At 37.4% G+C, this 21,620-nt stretch overlaps 1 protein-coding gene across 6 annotated transcripts in view; it reads right to left on the reverse strand.

Moving 5' to 3' along the window:
• The window catches only part of MCF2 (MCF.2 cell line derived transforming sequence), a 98,938-nt gene that overhangs the window by 15,169 nt on the left and 62,149 nt on the right, over positions 1 to 21,620 (reverse strand). For all 6 annotated transcript variants that reach the window (XM_074359691.1, XM_074359688.1, XM_074359690.1 and 3 more), the window contains exons 14-24: positions 21,315 to 21,362; positions 18,437 to 18,474; positions 16,025 to 16,113; positions 14,841 to 14,907; positions 13,978 to 14,093; positions 13,793 to 13,862; positions 11,922 to 12,014; positions 7,862 to 7,954; positions 6,915 to 7,040; positions 5,573 to 5,794; positions 279 to 371 (exon numbers count right to left, since the gene is read on the reverse strand). In XM_074359691.1, coding sequence (XP_074215792.1) covers positions 279 to 371; positions 5,573 to 5,794; positions 6,915 to 7,040; positions 7,862 to 7,954; positions 11,922 to 12,014; positions 13,793 to 13,862; positions 13,978 to 14,093; positions 14,841 to 14,907; positions 16,025 to 16,113; positions 18,437 to 18,474; positions 21,315 to 21,362 — 1,055 coding nt within the window. The remainder of the gene's footprint in view (positions 1 to 278; positions 372 to 5,572; positions 5,795 to 6,914; positions 7,041 to 7,861; positions 7,955 to 11,921; positions 12,015 to 13,792; positions 13,863 to 13,977; positions 14,094 to 14,840; positions 14,908 to 16,024; positions 16,114 to 18,436; positions 18,475 to 21,314; positions 21,363 to 21,620) is intronic.

A 21,620-nucleotide genomic window follows, 5' to 3' on the forward strand; every position in this document is an offset into this window, starting at 1 on the left:
GATCTTGGCTGTCACCTCTTGTTGATTAAGTCCCCTGGTGTAGCAGTGAAAACTTAAACCCATAGAAAGCACCATAGACATCTCAAGTGAAAGAAAGCTTGCTAGTGAAAAAATGTTCAACTGAATTACAAAGAATAATAATCAAACAATATTTAGGTGACCTCTAAGACAGGAACGAGAACTTTTGTAATGTAACCAAAATTATTTTTGTTTGCAAATTCAGACTTTTGTATCTTAATGCAGATAATGGTTTCTAGAATAATCTTTAAATGACCAACCTGGACAATATAAACTTCTTCCTTCCCAGCATACCAGATTTCAAATTTGCGGTTATCTCCTTTTACATACTCGGTGATTCCAACTTCATCCATCTACAATATATAAGTCAACATGTTCATGAGCATTTTATTCTGAAAATAAAATTACATTAAATCTATCCCTTTCATATTCTATGTGGAACAGAATTTCTCACTTGGGCAAAGTATACATTTATAATCAAAGAATATGAAATTGTAAATATAATTACAGACCTGAATATTCGTATGTTCTCATTGAACTATGCACTTACAATACAGACTACATGCTCCATTCCAATGATTGAAACACGTGTTATAAGTCTGAACATCCAAGTAATCGACTTAAGATTGAATTCTGTTATAAATTAACCGTATACTATTAAAACAAATTATTGTCTGAAACACAGAAGACTAAACATCAGTGAATAAGGTCATTCAAAATTAATTTAAATGGTTCTTTTTTAATAATCATATGCCAGATAAGTTAATCTCATAAATTATTACTTATGTCTATAGAAGCCCTACAAGGTATAGACATCCAATTTATGGGTCGGGGAGAACGAAGCAGGTACACAAAAATCCCCTCTATTTCTACCACTCTCTTGGCTTCTCTAGAAAACAAATAATCTGTAACAGGAGAGTGATGTCTTCTTGTAGCTAGTGAAACTTTTATATGCAATATCACTTTCTTACCATAGTTTTTTTTTCTCCTCCATATGATTGTGCAAAGCACAAAGTCTTCCATTTTCTTTCATCCTGTGCTGCTAATAGCTTGGTTAATTCCATTTTGAGCAATTTCACTCCCTTATACATACATTCTCTTTTAGGCTCTTTCTGCCTTTTCTTTTCTTTGAGTCTTTACCTAATTATCTAAAGGAATATCTCACTCTCTGTTCCATTTACATGCTTCCCAAATGACCCTAATTAGAGCTGATAAGCATTAAAAGTAGTGCTAGTGAGATTCTCATCTCAAGGAAAAGGGATTATGCTTAGAAATGAAATGTGACATATTAATGAAGAGCCTGTGACACCTACCCTGAATGTACTCAGAAGTTACTTTCAGAATGTCCAAAAATATCTTTATATCCCTACTCAGCCACTCTCCCTAACCTACTTTTGCTCAAACAGCAGGATTTAAGATAAATTATAATCTCATATTCAATCTCTAAATTGATTTTGTTTCAATGCATGGTTTTGTCTTAATAACATGATAAGCTGGAAGGTACCTGGGCTTGGAGTCCAAGAGGCCCGGGTTGGATTCTATCTCTACTACTTGCTACTTATGTGTCTCGGTGCAAGGTGCTTAACCTTTCTGAACTTCAGTTCCCTCAACTATAAAATGGGAAGAGTACCTATTTTATGGAGTTGACATATTGTATTTCTATAGGATTAAATAGCATGTATTAAATGCTCAGATAATATAATGAATTTTTAAGTATGAGTTTGCTTTCTCAGCTTCCCCTCATTTGAATTGCATTAGTTTTGCTATTTTCACTGCACACATATAGAACATCATCATAGATTAAATGAGCTTTTTTGAGTTAGCCTGGAAATCTAACTATTACATCTATCAGACAATATTGTTCTTAGTTCCAAACAATTCACTACAAATGATCCACTGTAATACAATGCATTCGTAATTAGTGGATTGTATATATTTTCTCAAGTAACAAAATATAAAAGTCTTTATTGAAAGGTTTTTATTTTACTTATGAAATGCTTGCTATACCATAAAAATTTACTCCGCTTTAGACTCTAGAGGCAGAGTTAAAGGTCTAACTCTATGAGTATAGTTATATGATATACTATATAATATATAATATATAGGTAATAAAATAGCAAGGCTGATTCTACAGTTACATCCTACCTGTGGTCTCTGCCTTATCTTTCATATTTTCATCGATGATTTCTGGTAGCTATGAATATATTTTCTTTACTATAAAGCATTTTATCTGAAGACATCTTGCTGTATCAAGTGCTCAGGGCCCCAACTTTTAACCTAATTTTCTGTCATCAGGGTGAAGCAGTCAACTACCTTGTTAAAAGTCACCCAGTGGCTTAAGAACTCTGGGATTATAACCAACAACTACTTATCTTCAGACTTTTATTATTTATGTATCTGGGATAGAATTTAGTTACTTCTTGGGTTAGTATTATTAAAAAATTGATCTTGATTCACATTAACAAAGAAACGTAACAAGGCTGAAGTGCTATGAAGCAGTTAGAAGCAATATATTGAATATAAAATAATAACATGACTGTATCTTGAAAATAGTTTCTGGGATCAAAAAAGAAAGAAAGAAAATGAGAATTATAACAGAATACAACTTATATAAATTAAAACTAGATGTGCACAGAACATCAGTATATATTTAAAAAGAACGCACAAACTGAAGGATGTACATGAAATAAATTAGAATGGTTGCTACAGGGGTAGAGAGGAAGTTGAGTGTGGAGAACGGAGATGAAAAGGAATGAATGAAGGAATGAAAGAATAAACAAGCAAGAGCAAAGGCCTTCTGGCATGGCACAGTGATTATGACCGTGAACCCTGGAGCCATCTGCCTGGGTTTGGATGTGTGCTGCACCACTTACTAGCTATGCTCCTGGATAAATCACTCACCTCTCTGGAACTTGGCTTTCCCATCCTCAAAATGGAGTTATTAGAGTTCGTACTTCGTAGAAAGTTGCTACGTAGATTAAATGAGTTAACACTGATGTTTGTAAACGCTGAGAACAGCACCTAGCCAATAGTGAGCACTATGTGCATGTTTGGTAAATGTAGAAACATAGATGATAATAATAAACGTACAAACTGAGAAATCTGAAGAACTCAAATGTCTCCATTTAGCAAACTGTGACTTTAGGGCCTTTCCTTTGCACAGAAGCAGCCGACTTAAAATTTAGCTCACAATCATCATAAAATTGAAATTCCAGCTTGATATGATGAAGTCAAGGCAACAGTCCCCCAAAAGTGCGAGAGAAGTAGAGGCCAGCATCCACATCGATCCTCTCTACCAAGGGGAAGACTTTGAAACCAGTAACCCAAATGGTTATGTAACACACTGACTAGTCCGACTAGCCATTATTTAGTCCTGGAATCTCCTAACAGGTAAGCAAGAGGAAGTAAGCATAGTGAGGCTTATAAGAAATAGCTTAATTTCCATCTTTCTCTATCAATGACATCACTGTTTTCCTAGTGATCCTAGACTAAACCCTCACAGGAATCACTGACTAATCTCTTTTTGTTAAGGATTCTAGGCATGATTGGGGAATAAAGAGAAATTAGGCTGATTTTTTTTCCTTCAAACATCAGGTATTATTTATTTTCTGTATCTGTATTTATTTTCTGACACCCAGCCCGTCCCCTTCGTTACTTGACTTACTAGTCAAGAAGCCTGCTTGTTTACCTTGCATGGAAATGTTTCTTGCATCTAGCCCACTCTCTGTTTCCATGGTAACCATTGTAGTTTGAATTCTCATCAACCGGTTGCCTTTTACTAATCTCTCCTTACTCTGATGTACTTTAGAAATATTCTGTTGCTGTGTCCATCATTGTGACACATTAAAAGTAAGAAAAAAAATCAATACAAACTAGGAATAGTATATTACGTAGTAACTAGGTCACACTCCACAAATAAAAAGTGAAACAAATGGATGTGGGACCAACACACCTATGAAGATACAGTACCCTCCCCAGGAATACATAGATTGCAAGAGATCTGAACCCTGTCTGAGGTCAATTACACATTCTTACTTCTTAACCGATGTTTATTAGAGACATAAAAAACCCTTGGAGATTTGGGAAGCTTGGAGGTGGGTTGCTGATATCCAAGGAGCAACTAGGCACTTCTGTTATGAAAATAGTGAGAGTTTGAAACAACCACTGCTGTGGGTTCAGAAGTGAAGCAGGGATAGTAGACAGTAGGAAGAAGTTGGAGGCCTAACCCTGGGCAGGAACCCTGTTAGGAACAGCATGGATGGTTGACCTCTGGGAAGAATCAAAAGCAAACCCCTCCACTCCCGGCCTATCTCAGGACACCCAGCCCCGTCCCCTCCATTACTTGCTAACAGCTATGAAAGAACAGGCTTGTGAGAGATTGACTAGAATGATAGTGGTGGAGGAATAGAAAGTAATTTTGTCTCCATTTTCCAGCTTTTCTTTAACAAATGCTATATTGCTTTTGCAATGTAGAACCTGAAGGATAAAATGAATAAGGTGTAAAATTAAAATCAAATTTGCCAATTACAGACTCGTGTGAACTGGAAGTTCCTCTCATCAAATGTCAAAAGCAGCTGGGAGTATCACTGGTTTGCCACTGACTTCCTCAAACAATACTGCTCTCATTTTCAGACCAAACTAACATTAGGACAGAACGGCGGTTTGGGTTATGGAAAAGAAGAAAGTAATTTCTAAGAAAAGGCTAGGACAGGACAGGTGTGGGCAGGATTGCGTGGTAGGTGACTTTGGACACCGGGAAGGGAGGTGCTAGGGAGAAGAGGAGGGGTACACAAATGTTATCCATTTTTAAATGACACTGAGGAAACGGAAGAAAGTCTTTCCTCCTTGTCTCTCCTGTATGATAAAAGCCCCTTGCTACTAAGACCAAGAACTCTACCTAGCACCACCGGTAAGAGAGTGCTAACGAGGGAAACTGGGTCACTTCCCATAATTTCAAACTGTGCTGTGTGGGACCCCAGGGTGCCCCCTTGCGGAAGGCCTGGGATTAAAGTTCTCATTTCACGCTTAGCCCTCCCTTGCTCTCATTTCAGGCAGACAAGTTCTGCTTTACCTGACTTCTATCTAAGACTTTTACTTAAGATTTCATGGGTAGGAGTGTGCAAAATGGGTGGTGAAGGGCGTCAAAGGGTACAAATTTCTGGTTATAAAATAAATAAGGCCTGGGGAACGTAATATCCAGCAATGGTGACTATAGTTAATAATGCTGCACTGCACATTTGAAACTTGCTAAGAGAGTAGATCTTAAACGTTCTCATCACAGGAAAAAGAAATTAGAATCATATGTGGTGATGGATGTTACTTGTGGTGATCATTTCACAGTATATACAAATATTGAATCATTACACTGTACACCAGGAATTAATGGAATGTTCTATATCAACTATCCTTCAGTTAAAAAAAAAGATTTTGTAAAAAAAAAAGATGTGCAACTAAAGTGTAAAACCCAGTCATTTGAACTGAAAAAGTATGCAAACTTGAATACAGTATAGCATACATGAAAGAATATTACATTACACAATTCAAATTGTCTTACTTTCAAACAGTGCTTAAAACTGTATGACGGGTATTTGTCAGAGCCTTCTCCGCTTTCAACACGCCTTTTACAAAAAACAATGGCTTTTTCATACAAGAAAAGGTGCCGCTGCATTGGTTTGAATCTAGCAAAATCCTTCATTTTCGTAGCACCTTTCTTGTGTCCAGTCCAGACGCTAAATGCCCCCTGCGTTATCATCTTGCCCAGCTCATTTAAGTTTCCCTGGAATGGAAAACCAAAACTCATTACTGCAAGGCAGAGATACAGTCAGATCTCTGACATCAACAGTACAGTATTTAGTTGGAGCTACTAAAAGCCTGAAGAATAATTTATAGTTTTTACAGTTTTAGTCATCACAACTGTTCACATTGAAACATACCACATATCCACAGTTACAAAATTACTGTGGGGGTGGGAGACAGAAGAAACCTCCTTTTTCTTGGCTTCATGTCTCCATGGGGAGGTACTGCATGCAGCTAGGCCAACTCTCCCCATCGCTTCCTTGATTTGCAGATACTAACTACTATATATAAAACAGATAAACAGCAAGTTTATGCTGCATATGCACAGCGAGCTATATTCAATATCTTGTAGTAACCTATAATGGAAAAGAATATGAAAAGGAGTGTGTGTGCATATATATATATATATATATATATATATATTTAAACTGAATCACTATGCTGGACATCAGAAATTAACACAGCATTGTAAACAAACTATACTTCAATTAAAAAAATAATAATAAATTTTTTAAACAGTAGTAAAAAAAAAATCCTGGGGGGAGGGTATAGCTCAGTGATAGAGCACATGCCTAGCATGTACAAGCTCTCAGGTTCAATTCCCAGTACGTCAGTTAAAATAAAAATAACAGTAATAAGTAAATAAATAATTAAATAAATCTAATTACCACCCCCCGCAAAAAACAAACAACATATTAAAAAAAAAAATCCTTATTGGCAAATGACGTCACCCAGTCCAAGTTTCCCCACTGGGTGGAGCTAAGTCTAAAGATTTGATCTTTTTCTTCCCTATCTACCCTGGACTGGGGCAAAGAGCAATAATGGGACCATATGTCTCCTTAGAATAGACCCAAACATTCCGTCAAGCGGGATTTCCCAGGGTCTGCACTTGGGGGTTAGGCACAAGGGGAATGTCATAAAGCCATTCGGCTGCTGATCTGAAGCCAGTTTTCCACTCAGCATAAGCAACAATGCTGACATTCAGATCCTTCATTTGTCTGCCTCTAACTTCTTATTTCTCATTTGGTTCCAGGAGAGGAAGAAAGGAATGTTAAGATGCTTACCCTGTAAAACTGCAACAATCATTAAAATCTACTTACAATATAGCCATTGATTGCGATCTGATGCATAGAGTCATTGACTGACTTCAGTAAATCCAGCATCGTGTCAAGTGCCTCCTTTAACTGTACAGATCCTTCGCAGTCTTTGCTATATTTTAATAGCTCCTGTAATTAGATTTCAAGAACTAAACTTAATATCAGGCTGATATCAATAGCTGGATAAAATGAATATATTTTCGGCTAATATGCTTTCAAGGAGGAATCCAAAGATAATGTCACTTTTTCGAGTAATTTCTTTCACATGTTATTTGTCACATCAAAACTGTATTTAATAACAACGTCAAAAACGGGAGGAGAAAGAGAACAGTGACTGAATCATATAAAGCAAAGGGCATGCGATGCTTCTGGAGCTGAAGAACAATCATTAGGACACACGAGAGATTTGTTCTTAAAGCAATTACACATTTTTTTTTTGGTCCTCCATATAGAGCACTTCGTTTTATTCATTATGCATATACCACAGAACATTGTGAAAATCTGTTTTAAAACAAGCTATGTTGTGTTTATACTTAATGTTGCATTTTAGTAATCTTTTCACATTACTGAGGGGTATGCAATCTTCATTTTTCGTTGAGCAGACCCATGGGAAATACAGTCTCAAAACGGTAAGAAACATTTGTTCAGTTCTTAGCAACAGGAGAAGTTCTGCAGTCAACGTTACACATACATCAATGTAACTTGTATGGATCATTAAATAGCTAAAAAGACTGCATGTTCTCAGCTTTACACCTCTACCTCCGGCTCCTGCACTGCCCCGGGAACCAAAGGACCACACTGCAGTGACTCTACCGCTAAATCCAGACCTCCCAGTCATTGAGCCTACCTATTTCTAGTGCTTCCAAGTCACTTGCTTCGTTCTTAAGGGTTTTGCCACAGCTGACTCAAAAAAGTAAGGAAGGAACGAAACAAACGCTTCATGTAATTACCTTCAACAGTAACTGATATTTAGTGATGCGTTGCACTGGTTTCAATAAATAGGAGTCCAGACCAAGTCTGTGTTTTAATTTTCTTTGACATTCCTGGCATTAAAATAGAATTATCAATAAATTTAAATTAAAACATATCCCTATGAAAACACCAAATATTCATTGATTAGACCCGATGCATGCATGCTTCTTACATCTCAAGGAAAATTTACCAGAAAAATCGCTGTTATATATGGTATGGAAATTTTAAGAGGCAGTATATTCGAAAAACTATAGTAAATATTCTTTCCAGGACTTGAGAGGCAGAAAATCGCAAAATTTCAATGACTAAAAAGTTTCTACATATAAACTCACAATGATGTGGAATGCTTAAAAGGTAAGAAAGCAATGAATGACCGGTTAACATAACTAAAAAGTTATTCAGTGTATCCAAGAAAAGTAACAAAAGGCTCAGCTCCACAGGCCAAGACCCAGAAAAGAAATAGGTTGTACTGAATATAAATCAGACTGGGTAGGAGAAGTTTTTTTAATGTCACAAGAAAAATTACAGCCCTTATCAACTGGTGCTATATTTCATCTGATTATTGGCTCACTGCCACTATAAATATAACTGTCATGACTTTGGGTCCTGGGAACATTGTCGGCTCCATAATTAGGGCAAGACGGAGCTGCTTAGGATGAAATGTGCATATGGACGTGCAGAACACAAAGGGAAGGGGAGAGGATATACGTATGTGAGATCCAGGACCCTCTGTGTATGGATAAAATCCAATACATAATCAAATTCAATTGTCAACTTATCATTAAAAATGGTAGCCTGATACATGTATTTAGCTCTCCCCACTCAAGAAACCCAACTAAAATGATGGAAAAGTTATTTTTACAAGGAAAAACCTAAAGTCACAAAGATGAGAGAGGAAAAAACATTGACAAAATTTGGAAACCAGAAGAGGGAAAAATCAAGGAACAACTCAATTTATCTTATAGAACACTTTTCCTTGCCCTCCATGAAGACTCCAGGATTACCGGCATCAAGTACCTCTGAAAGTTGGAGATGAAGGTTGGCTTTGAAAAAAGATGATTCTTGAACGATTGTGTAAGAAGTAATTAGATGCTGTACACCAGAAATTGACACATTATAACTAACTATACTTCAATAAAAATAAATAAATAAATAAAATCACCTCAAAAAGAAAGAGAAGCAATTAGATACTAACAAGTGTTGGTAGGGGTGTGGCATCATCAGGCTCCTTGCACACTGCTGGTGGGAATGTCAAACGGTGCAGCAACTTTGGAAAATAATCCAACAGTTGTTCAAAAAGTTAAAGAGTGATCGTATGACCTAGCAAGTTCATACCCAGCTATATGGCCAAGAGCAATGAAAATGATGTCCATGCAACAACTTGTACACAAAAGGTAGAGGCAACCCAAATGTTCATCAACTGATGAATGGGTTAATAAAATGTGAAATATTCCCACAGTGGAATATTACTAGGCCATAAAATGGAAAGAAGTTCTGACACAGCTACAACATGGATGAACTGTGGAAACATTATGCTGGGTGAAAGGGCCAGACACAGAAGATCACATATTTTAGGATTCCACTCACATGAAACGTTCAGAACAGGCAAATCCGTAGTGACAGAAAGTAGCTCAGTGATTGCAGAGGGCTACAAGGCTTAGGGGAAAATGGGGGGTGGGTGATGAAAATGTTCTTAAATTGATAGTGGTGATGGTTGCACAAGGTTGTGAATATAGTAAAACTACTGAATTGTACATTTTTAAAGGGTGAATTCTGTGTTATTTTAACCATATCTCAACAAAGCTGTTACCAAAAAAAAAATTAAATGAGCATTAAAATCTAAAAAAAGAAACAGCAGCAGTGACCACAAGCATCTTAGACAGCCATGCCGCTATGCACAGCTGGGTGGCTGCCTCCCCGCTCCCATAGCTGAAGAATAGATGTTTATCTGAAAAGAGTAAAACAGAGGGCCGTTGGACTAGGGAATACCAGGTCCAGTTGAGGGCAGAGTACCATACTGAAAGCAAAGAGATTGCTTGAGTATTTATGTATCAACTTAGAGACTCTGAGCCTTTTCCCCCGACTTGTCTACCAGAACACTGGTAGTCAGATCCTCACTCTCCAGGTAGCAGGGTGGAGAATCTGACCAGCCTGAGTGAAAAGACCTAAAGATACAGGTATTGGGGATCCCCCAAGCACAAATCACCCAACAGTGAAGACCATGGTCAAAAAGCCCACATACACACAGGAAACCTCCAATGAACTTTTTAGTGCTTATTCTCAATGTAAGTGGACAACCAAATATCACTAGACTTTTGAGGACAGTGACAGAAACAAAATGAAAAAAAAAAAAAAGAAAAAAAGAAAAGAAAAGCAATATGAAGAAAACACAGAAACTCTGCAGGGAAGAGAAAACTGTTTTTAGTGGGAAAAATCTATTATTATTATCCTCATATAGGTAAGTCAAGATACTGAACTTATTAAACAAAAACATGTTTCTACTGAAGGGAACAGAGAACAAAAAAGAGTAGAGGCTCTTCAAAATTAAAAACATGATGGCAGAAACAAAACCCTCAACAGATGGACTGGAACATAAATCCCAGAAAACAGATCAAGAAGACAAAGAGCCAGAAAATAAAAAGAAAAGATAATTAAAGGACTGATCCAGAATATCCAACATCCATACAATAGAGATTCCAGAAAGAAAGACTAGAGAAAATTGTCTGGAGAAAATCAAAGGAAAAAAATTCAAGTAAATTTGGACAAGAAGTCCCAAATTTAAAGGGATCACCACAAGACTAGGATAATGGCACAGCACTGTGAAATTTCTGAACCCTGAGGATAAAAGAAGTTCCCATAAAGCTTTCAGAGAGAGGATAAAAACTAGGTCACATGCAAGGGAACAAAAATCAAAATGGCATCAGATTTCTCAACAGCAACACTGAAAGCTAGAAGACAATGGAGCAAATACCTTCAAAAATTCTGAGGGAAATTATTTCTCACATAGATTTCTATACCCAGCCAAGCTAGCAATCAAATGTTAGGGTAGAATAAAGACATTTGTGGACATGCAAGCTCTCAAAAACGTTTACCTATCATGCACAGTTTCTCAGTAAAACTACTGGAGGATGTATTCCACCAAACAAGAGAATAAAATAAGGAAGAGAAAGATATGGCCCCTAGGAAACAGGAGAGTCTATGCAAGAGACAGGTGAACAGACTGCCCAAAATGATTTTCACCAACATCCCAAGATGGCAGCTGCACAACAGGCCTAGCGAGTCTAGATGAGCAGGGCAGAAGATTCCAGGAGAGATTTATTCAAGATGACATGCAGAGAAAATATAATGCTTAGATGTACTAAGAAGAGGTTGATGTAACTCTCACAACTGGGAGAGTTTGGGATAGAGATAAGTACCCAGAAAATTAAGTGAGTGAAAAAGACAATTGTGAGAAAAACAAAAGGGAGGGAAGGGGGAAGGGATAGCGCAAGTGGTAGAGCCCATGCTTAACATGCCGAGGTCCTGGGTTCAATCCTCAGTACCTCCTCCAAAAAATAAATAAGTAAACCAAAAAATAAATAAGTAAAACTAATTACCTTCCCCCCTTCAAAAAAAAAAAAAAGGGAGGGAAAAGCAATCACCTTATTCCACATGATTCATCTGAGCACAGAAATCACATACTCAATAATTTAACACTGTTATACAATATAACTATATTGACTATTTGGAGGAAAAGAAGTACGTGTGTGGATGTGGTGGGGGAAAGAAAGAAAGCTAAAGCCTCATCTCCCATGGTGGAAGCAGCAACATAGGCATATTTGGCGACATGGAGGTAAATACCAAAAGAAGTCACTCAAAGAGCAGAGCATAGTTGTCTCTGAGGAACAGCACGTATGTTTGTGTGTGTTTGGGGGAGGGTTGGATTGTTTAATCTACACATATATATAACTTACTTAAAGCAGAAAATACATTTATGAATAAGAAATATCCCAGTATCTTCCAGAAAGAGTATGTCCAATACCTGAATAATTACTATACCTGGAAAAAGGCGCATTCTGAATACTTCTTCCAAATTGTCTCTGATCTGGGCTTATTCTGACAATATTTTGCATACATTTGAAAATCATCTTTCTGTGATAAAAAGAAAATTCAAATGTATTACCAATTTGTGAACATGTACTTTTCTTCTCAAGAAAGAAAGGTTGGGCAGGAGTGAGTGTAGCCAAGCATTACTGGGAGTGTGCCTAAAGGGCCTGTCACACTAGCAGCTGGTCAGAAGCCCTCTTTATAGTCCAAAGATAGCATCCCCATCAGACCAGGTAGAGGGACACCTAATTATCTGAGTAATTTCAGAACTTCCACTTACCAAGTCTGAGTTAGAGGGAGAAAAGCCTTCTCTGAACAAGACTACTTTTTTCATTACTATGAGCTAAATACCAAGAAATATGCTCTTAGTCTCTGGATTACCTAGTGAATGAATTTATAGCTAACTTCCCAGGTCCTTAGTTCACCACTGGAGCATCATCATTGTACTATAACCCTGCTAGGCATCTGCCCATTCGATTCACTCTCCCTGGAATCATCTTTATTTGACCTTCATCTAATAGGCTACCTCCTACTCATTCATTGACGTCATCTCATGAGTCATCTCTTCTATAAAACCATCATTTATATGTCCAGTCTATGCAAGATGCACCTCTTCCTGGCTCCTATAGGACCCTCTGTACATCTCTAATATAGCACAACTCACACTGTACACAACGTATTCCCTGTTTTTCTATATGAGTAGTCTCAGTATCCCACATTGCCTAGCACAGTGCTTGGCACATAGTAGGGGTTCAGTAGATGGCAGTCGAATGAATGAACATATCACCAGGCATTTATTAAACCACACCAGTTGCCAAGAACTCTGCTGACCTTATTAGAAATACAGAGATATATAGGACATGGACCCTGCCTCAATGAGTTTTCTATCTAGTTGGAGAAAGGATTCATGAATACACGTAAAGATGCTTAGTAAATATGAAATTCCCAGTGAGTAGCACAGACATTCAGTACTGCCGGAGTTCAAAGGAAAGAGGGACTGCTGTGGCTTAGGGAAGTCAGGGAAGAATCTGGCTACAGTTTAAATGCGTTTTAAGTCAAGATATGTTGAGAAAGGTTCTTCCTTATCCTTATTATCCTCTCACTCCATAAACACTTTCGGAGATAAGCTATCTCCTTGGAAGCTTTCAGTGATCACCTCTATCAAATTGACTCTCAAATCAAGACAGGACTGATTTTTCGGAAAGGAGAGGAACTAGGTAAGCAGAGAACATTCTGAGAGAAAACTAATGGAGGAGACTATGACGACAGAGCCTGGGAAGTCAACTGACTAAGTGCACTCTTGGGACATGGAGAAACGAGCCTCCCTGAATGACCTCGTAGAATAAAAAGAACAGACAGCTCCCAGTTTTGCAAAGACCCTGTGATAGATGCCTTGGTGTCTGAAAGCCAGACTACGTTTGATTCAAAGACTTTACATGTAATAGAGAGGAATACCAAGGCATGTCTTAGGCTGAAAATTAACCAAGCCAAGAATTGGTTGTGCTAAGATGATCCCAACTCTCACATCCTCACATCCAGGATGGTCCTTGGGCTCCTGGGATCACCCAGGGGTCACTGGTCACAAGCTGAGCCATTGAAGCGTTTGATACCACAGAATACAATGGCCATTTGCATGCTCAAATACTCCATTTCTGTAACAAAACTTGGTTTAGCATTAAATACTTGTGGAGTGATGTGTCTCCTCCAAAAACATAAAGACATAAAAAAATAATGCCCACCTTATCTCTAAATCTGTTCCTATAACATTAGCTGCTATTTTGGTGGCCCATATTTATATATTTTTAAATAATCATTGAACTAACCCTCTCCAGGAAACAAGGTCCCACACGTTCTGGAGCATCAATGCAATTTTCCAGACTGCTCATGAAAATGCTGTAAAAATTTCAAAGGAAAAAATGATATAATTTTATGTGAAATATACTAAATTGGTCAATAACCCTTTAAATTATAATCGTGAAAAAGAAAATTCAATTCAGCAATTACATACTTGTTATGGAATTCATATATTTCTGCCATATTTCCAAAGAGAACATCCTTTTTATTTCTCAGGAGAGGTGGCATAAGATCAAACATCTCTGGATTATCCATCTCCGCTCTGTAGCCCTACCCAAAATAAATACATTTATTCATTTAAAAAATATTCATATTAACATTTGGTTGGGCCACCAAAGGTATAGGTTCAGCAGAATGTATAGGAGATTAATGGGTGAAGTTTCTGTAATTATAACATTCAAATCTTCTAGCTCCCAAAGTTATCCACTATTATTATTATTATTATTATTATTATTATTATTATTATTATTATTATTATTATTATTATTATTATTATTATTATTAGACAGCAGGACAAAGAAGTCAAGGTGCTCCACTCAGAACATTCATGGAAGACAGTATGAGTACAGAGCCTGGGAAGTCAATTTAGAATGAAGTGACAGTTCTTTGGCCTTTAGGGTAGCTTATGGTGTAGGAAATAGAAACCACGTATGAAAATTTATATTATAGGTCATTAACTTCTCCTTAAACAGGCAATAAGTGTTTGGGTTTTCTTTTTCAGAACAAATGAGTATTATGACATTTGTATCAAATGAATGTTTTTCTCCCATGTTTAGTGCTTTACATCACAATCTCTAAATAGCACCCTGGGAATAATTATAACAATCTGCTGTATTCCTAAGAGAATGGCTTATCTCTTTCATAATAAATTCTGAACCCACAATTCTCACTGCTGAGGGAGAACCCGAACATGCACATTTATCAAACAATCAAGGAAGGAGACCAAAAGAGAAGTCTGCCCTCAGCACTTCCTAATTGATGCAGGAAAAGACGGAAAATACAATCACAGTCACTTACCAACAAAACCGTAAACAGCTCCCGAACATACACCCTCTCTGTCTGTATCAGCTCATTTAGGACGTGGCTAAAATATAAGGACCATATTTGTTGGTTATTTCATGGCTTTAGAATCGTATTGCAACGTTTCAGTTATCATCATTATAAACAGTCTAAGATGAAAGTTGTTAATGCAGGGGAACTACCAATGGTTCTGGTTTTATCCTCAAAATATAAAATCAATTCTACGGTTTCTAGAATAAGTACCACCCACAAGACTTTTAAAAATATATTTAAAATAAAGGGGATTGGGGTTCAGGAGTTATTTTTAAATTAAAAAAAAATTTTCAGTTTCAACTCACTAAGCTTAAGAATCAATTTACTAAAAACTCACAAAAATCTATTCCTGAAAATCTGGGGAATATTTTTTAGACAGCACAGTCTCTATGCTATAGTTCCTTCTCACTTTTACTCTCAGAAAAAAAAAATAGCATTTTAGGCAAAATATTTCCTTTTTCCCAGTAATGTTCTGAAATTTTCCGAGACATCATGTGGATTTCTTACACTGGTTTTCCCAATATACTTAAGTTTCTGTAGTAATATTGTTTACTGTCTCTTTAAAATAAAATATATTTTCCTTCCAATGTGATTTCCAACTGACATCATATTTAAAATTTGCTTCCTCTCTCCTCAGTAGAAGTAACCCATTTCATTTAACTTCCACCTTGGGCCTCTTTTTTAATGTTTATACTTTTAAGCATTAACATTTAACAATCTTTGAATATATATATGTAACTTGCTCCAAAATACTGGTAACTAACTCAAAAGTCTGTGATATAAAATTTAAAAGGCCAATGTTCTTATGTGTGGAATACTAACATAACAATATAAAAATGAACAAGATAACAGCATCTATCAAATAACATTATATATCGACATAATCTTTTGTAGTTTTTGAAACACTGTCCCACTCATTCTTGCCTCAGAGAAGACTAAGAGTCTGAAAAGGTCTAGTTAATTTCAAGTCACATAAACAGAGAACAGGTGGGCCAGGCCTAAATCCAGGACACCTCATCTAGTACCCTTTCCATCACACCCAGGAGAACCCCATTCTGTGAACTCAAAATTCCAAGCACGTTTGCCTTGAAGACTGACTCAAAGCTGGTAGATGTGTGTATGGGTGTATGTTAATAAGTAAAAGATACTTCTTTAAAACATCCAAGCTATTGTCATTGTCCAAACTGGAGGACTGAGCAGAACTTCTCTTCTCCCGACAATCATGCACCACTTCAATCTGAAATGAAAATAAAAGTGCAATTAGCATCCATGTGAGTATAGTTCTTCTCCTTGGATACCTAGCTCAAATCAAGATTTATGTATGTTCTAACTGTATAGGAGAAACTGAAAAATAACACTACAATTATGATTTTTTCAGAAATAACTTTGATATGTACTAGTTAAAAAATCATTTTTGTTGCCTAAGAGGACAGATTTAAGCTACTCATTAGAATTTAGTTTATATGTTAAGTAATGTTTCATTTCTTTAGCACTCCAGGGAAATGAGGTTAGTTCATAAAAAGTTGGTTGTCCAGATAACTAAAGTTTATTCACTGAGGAACCAAAATGGCTTTTTAACCTTACTGATAGTTGATGGAAACCTGGCTAGAAAATATGACTTGAATCCTCGAATTCTTTAACCAAGGACACACAGTATCACTGACCCTTTTCCCAGTGACTCAGCAACAGCATCATAAACAATGATACACTCCAGGGCTAACAAGACACGCAGAACTATCTGTCGTGTCTTGAAATGGCTGTAACGTGTTCATCTCACTCTGCTCTCTGCCCCACGTCAGCTGTTGCTGCAAGTGACCTCTCTGATCCTAAACTGCTGCCTTAGTTTGCAGACTCGAAAGGACTTGGACAGCCCTACTGAGTCAGCTGCATGAGATCTGTGATGGTTATTTGCTCTTCAGAAGCATATACTAGGGATCTTGGTTGTCCTGGACAGCTGAGCTTGCAAGAAGCTTAACCTCCAGGTAATGTAGTGTTACTTCATGACAACTAGAACTGAAACTCAAGTACAGGATCTAGCGGCTAAAACCATCTCCACAAAATATGACCTCTTTATTACTGAAAAGAACAAACATTCATTGACTGCTTTCTGTATACTGTGCAGTCGCTGTCCTAGGTGCTTAACACACATCATTATATCTAATCCTCTCGGCAATTTAGCAAGCAATGGCACGCTTATCCCCATCCTCATTTTACAGACGGGAAAACTGACGATCAAGATAGTCAGCCACCATTATCATGCTCCCTCTTTATAACTGTGCTTTGATTTCTGTCTGCTCAATGTACCAAGTGTTATCATCATTTTAAATAAGTATAATTAAGACTGAAAATCTTGTATCCTCCACTTATCAGATAGGTATGCGCCATGTACTCCTAACAGGGTTCTGAAATACAAGTTTGGAAAGTTGTGAAACATAATATTTTTAAATGCCTAAGGATTGTGCCAGTTGACTTGAATTGGAAGAATATGTGCATTTTGGAACTTGGTTTACCAGCTAGAGATCTCACAAAGACAATGTACAGTACAGTCTCCTATATTCTTTCCCCCAGGGATATGCAAATGAATAAAAACACACAGCAGGATATTAAGGTAGTCATGACTGGAAACCTGAACCAAAAGACATGTCAGACCATGGAATTTGGCAGTCAGCCTGTTGCCTGCTTGAAACCAGCAGTCGTGGCTGTACAACGTGATGACCAGACGTGGCATGTCAGTGTAGGGCATTCACTAGCCTGCTAATAACTGGACAAAACACTTAGAACATCACTGTGTACCACATAACTTTCAAAGTACTTCACAAATATTACATTCTTTTATCTTTATACTAACTCCATACTAAGGGTGTTTTATTATTACCTCCATTTTATAGATAAGAAAACTGAGTTCCAGAGAACTTACCCAAGGTCATACAGCCAGTAAGTGATGGAGCCCAGATAAAAGCCAGGCAGTCTAGCTCTACAATCTGTATCACATGCTACACTGCCCCTTGGAGATGTGTTCTTGTCCTTCTTCACCATCAAAAACACACAAAGAAAATGTACGGTGCCACAGTTATGAAGAGGCTACTCTCTGCAGATACCAGAATATCATGGATAACTGAGGACTCGTGAATCAATCAATAAATGAATAGATGTCTTTTTTGAGCCCAGAGTATAATCCATTAGACCCTGTCCTTTGTCCATGCTTCATCCTCGTATCCTAAGGACTGGAATCACTTACGAAAGAAATCTCCTTTTGTAGAAAGGTGTAACGCTATTTACGCTAATTGAAGTGGGGGCAGGAAAGAGAAGCTGGAACTCATATGAAATGTTCTACAGAAATTATTCGGAACTTGAGCCAAGACTTGACAAACTGCTCATATATCTGGGGACATGCCAGTACTGCAATTAGCCACAGTGCAGCCGCAGCTTTTTCTTTTAGATTAAATAGGCTTTCAAATGTACAATATTGGTTTAGTGAATTAAAAATACAGTTTTAGCCTCTATCCCAATTCTGCAACTACAGCAATAAAGCCCATTTTGAATTAATTAATGATATTTACTTTTAAGTTGCTCTGATTTTGTCTCCAAGTCTTCTTCCCTGGTAGAGAAATATGAAAGAATTTCAAACTAGAATTAAAATCAACACTTTAAATAAAAATACGTGCATTATCTCTTAAATACTTAAAAAGATGTTAATATTCCAACATCTTTATATTAGTATTTTTAACTCACACTATACATAACAGATGATTGGTTAGACTTATCTATATGATTCCAACTTCTTATACAGCATGATTTTGCTAGGTATTCACCCATTCTCTCACCCATCAAACATTTGCAGGATTACTGAGCTAGCATGAAGCTAGGTTTTAGTATCTATGATTATTTGCAGATGTAGTGTTCATTCTCATACACAAGCATTTAATCAGATTGTAGCTCACTGATTATTTTGATTCTGAATCCAAAAGAGTTTTGAAAAAAATCTCAACTAATAATTACAGCATCTAACATTTATTTGGCACTCACTACATGCCGGGCACTATTCTAAGCCCTACACGTGCGTTTTCTTTTTTAACCTTCAAATCAACCCCAAGAGAAGTACTCCTTCTATCCCCATTTTATTGGTAAGTAACCAACGTTACTATCTTGTCCAGGAAGCGGAAGTGGTATCCAAATCCGTAGAGTCTACCGTCCCAATACGTGTTTCTAACTATGACACAGAACAAAATGTCGGCAGCATATTAAAATGCTAAAACAAAACCAAATAAAACAAAAGAACTTCATCAAAATTCCAAGCTTTCACCTTTCGCTTCTTCCTGTGTAATCTTTCTTTTTCTTTCTGTTCTGTTTACAAAGGGTGAGCCCCTGGATTATTAAGCAAGACCTCCAAAGCCCAGGGCATGGTCCAGGCAAAGACTAGGTCATTTAAGTCCCTAATGGAAAGGGTGCCACCCACTCAGCCAACATGGATCTCTTCTCCCCACAGAAGGAACAGACTTTCCTCCTCAGTGGGAAACACTGCAAGGCCCACCCAGGGACAGGCTCTGCTGTTAAGTTCTCTATATCTTATCCTTCCCTTTCATTTATTTAAAAGCATACTCTATATAGGAATGGTAACTTTATATAATATATATGTAAATGTATAAATACAAATTAGACTCAGTGGCAATTACCATATAAAATCAACTTCTCAATAAATACCGGTGTCTATCACTTTGAAGAAACTTGATATACAGAGATCCAAAGCTATTTATAAAAGTAACTTAGGGGGCTTTATTAATTAGCTTGACTAATTAAGTCTTTGTAAGTACATTAAGAGATGAAAAAGGAATATCACAACTTAGGAGGAACGCATCTTTTCTGCAAAGCAAGTCAGATGTATTCATTCTTTTCACAACGAGAATATATAGAAAATTATCAAGCACCTATACTGTCCGCTAAGCTCCATGTGTGGGGCTGGGGATACAAACATGATCTGCACAACATCCCTGCTCTTACAGAGCTTACAGTCTAGCAAGAGAGACGGAAAACAGGCAATTGCGCTAAAGCTGAGAAGAAATGAAGGGGGGCTGGGTATCACATAGCATGAACACCTGACCAAACTGGGGTGCAGGGGAGGAGAGGCAGGAAGGAAAAGCTCACGTGAAGGAAGTGGCCCAGAAAGAGGAAACCTAACTGCAGAGTGGGAGCTAAGCTCAGGGAGAAGGGAGAGCGAAGGGCACAGTGCTCCAGACAGAGCGCAGGATGTGGAAAGTCCAAAAGGCAAGACAACTAGGAGCATGTGAGAAGGGAAAGCGGGAAGCAGGGAGACTGTTGCAGTTGTCAAGGCAACAGATGGTGTTAGCTTGGATTCGGGACGCAGCACTGAGGGCTAGCAGGGGGCTTGGAAAGAAATAGATTTTTTGACTGATTAAGAGGTGGGACGTGAGAGAGAAAGGGGAGCCAAAGGCCCAGGCTTGGGCAACTGGAGGAATCACGGTGCTATTCACTGAGATGAGGAGGTTTGCAGAAGAAATGCATCAGTTTCGGGTACCCTGAGACTGAGCTGCTCACGGGAAATTCAGGGAGGCAAACGGTAAATGCAGACTCTGAAGTATGGGAGAAAGATCTAGACTGGAGCTACAGATTTAGGGGCTTGAATCACACTTTAACCCTCACAATGTCCTACCATAACTTCCCTCGGTATTAAATGTTAATTCCACAAGTATTTATTACATCCTGCTAGGTTTCAGGCACTGTGCTAGACGTAAGATTCTACTTGATGCAAGTTAATAAAAATAAACAAACAAAAACAACAACTGAAAAAATCAGTTTGACTTATTTTATAAAAAATTAACACCAATGTTTTGGTTTGAGCAAATCTTATATATTTGGCTTAGCAATTAAAAATCTTGAAGGATTATTTGGAACTGATTGTTATAATCCCTATTACTCACAGACCAATGAGGTGAAATGAACAATATCTGTAGCATAAATAATGCTCTGATTTAATTTAGAAAGCATGATGGATAGCAGATAAAATCATTTCTCCATCCTTGTCATTGATTCAGTAAGCCGCCTTCTTCCTCATAAATATATTAGGCAGTTCTAAATTGAGGCAAATGCAAGCTACTCCCAACAAATAGTTTTACTGTGGGTGACACAGAGCCTCTGAAATGAAGAAAGTTTGATGTATTTTAACATTACCAATTGTTTTTCTTGCCTTCTTTTTATGAGTTGTCATTTGATGAAAGAGAATAATCTACTTTTTCTATAGTTATCTTCCAAGGTAAGTTTAATACTGAGAGAATAATGGACGGTTATTATGGGAAAAAAGGAGAAAGTTAATCGTAGGCAGAATGCAAGAGTAAACCGCTGCTGGTTTTTGATGCCAAACTGATTTTTCCCACGTACACAAACTCAGAAAATGTACTGACAAAAAGTAATAAAGATGGGTACCTTTTGAAAAAAGTTTACATGCTTGAAAGAAAGAGTATCCAACTCCCACTGCAGAAAGAAAAAAAAATGAAACAACACAAAACAAAATGTACTTTTAGTGTCTAAGGCCTTGAGTGAGTTTTCGGCAGTCTCCTCAGGACTCTGTACCTCAAGCCGAGGTGCCCCATTTCGGAACTCCTTCAGAGGAGTCGAGCTTTTAGAGGACCATAAAGAAGAAGCTTCAGTCAGAGGGAAGTAGTCTAGTTAACTGAGTACTTTTTTATATTCTGTCATTTTTTTTTCACTTTGTCTTCACAACAACACTTT

This window comes from Camelus bactrianus, chromosome X, assembly GCF_048773025.1.
Source record: "Camelus bactrianus isolate YW-2024 breed Bactrian camel chromosome X, ASM4877302v1, whole genome shotgun sequence".
NCBI lineage: Eukaryota > Metazoa > Chordata > Mammalia > Artiodactyla > Camelidae > Camelus > Camelus bactrianus.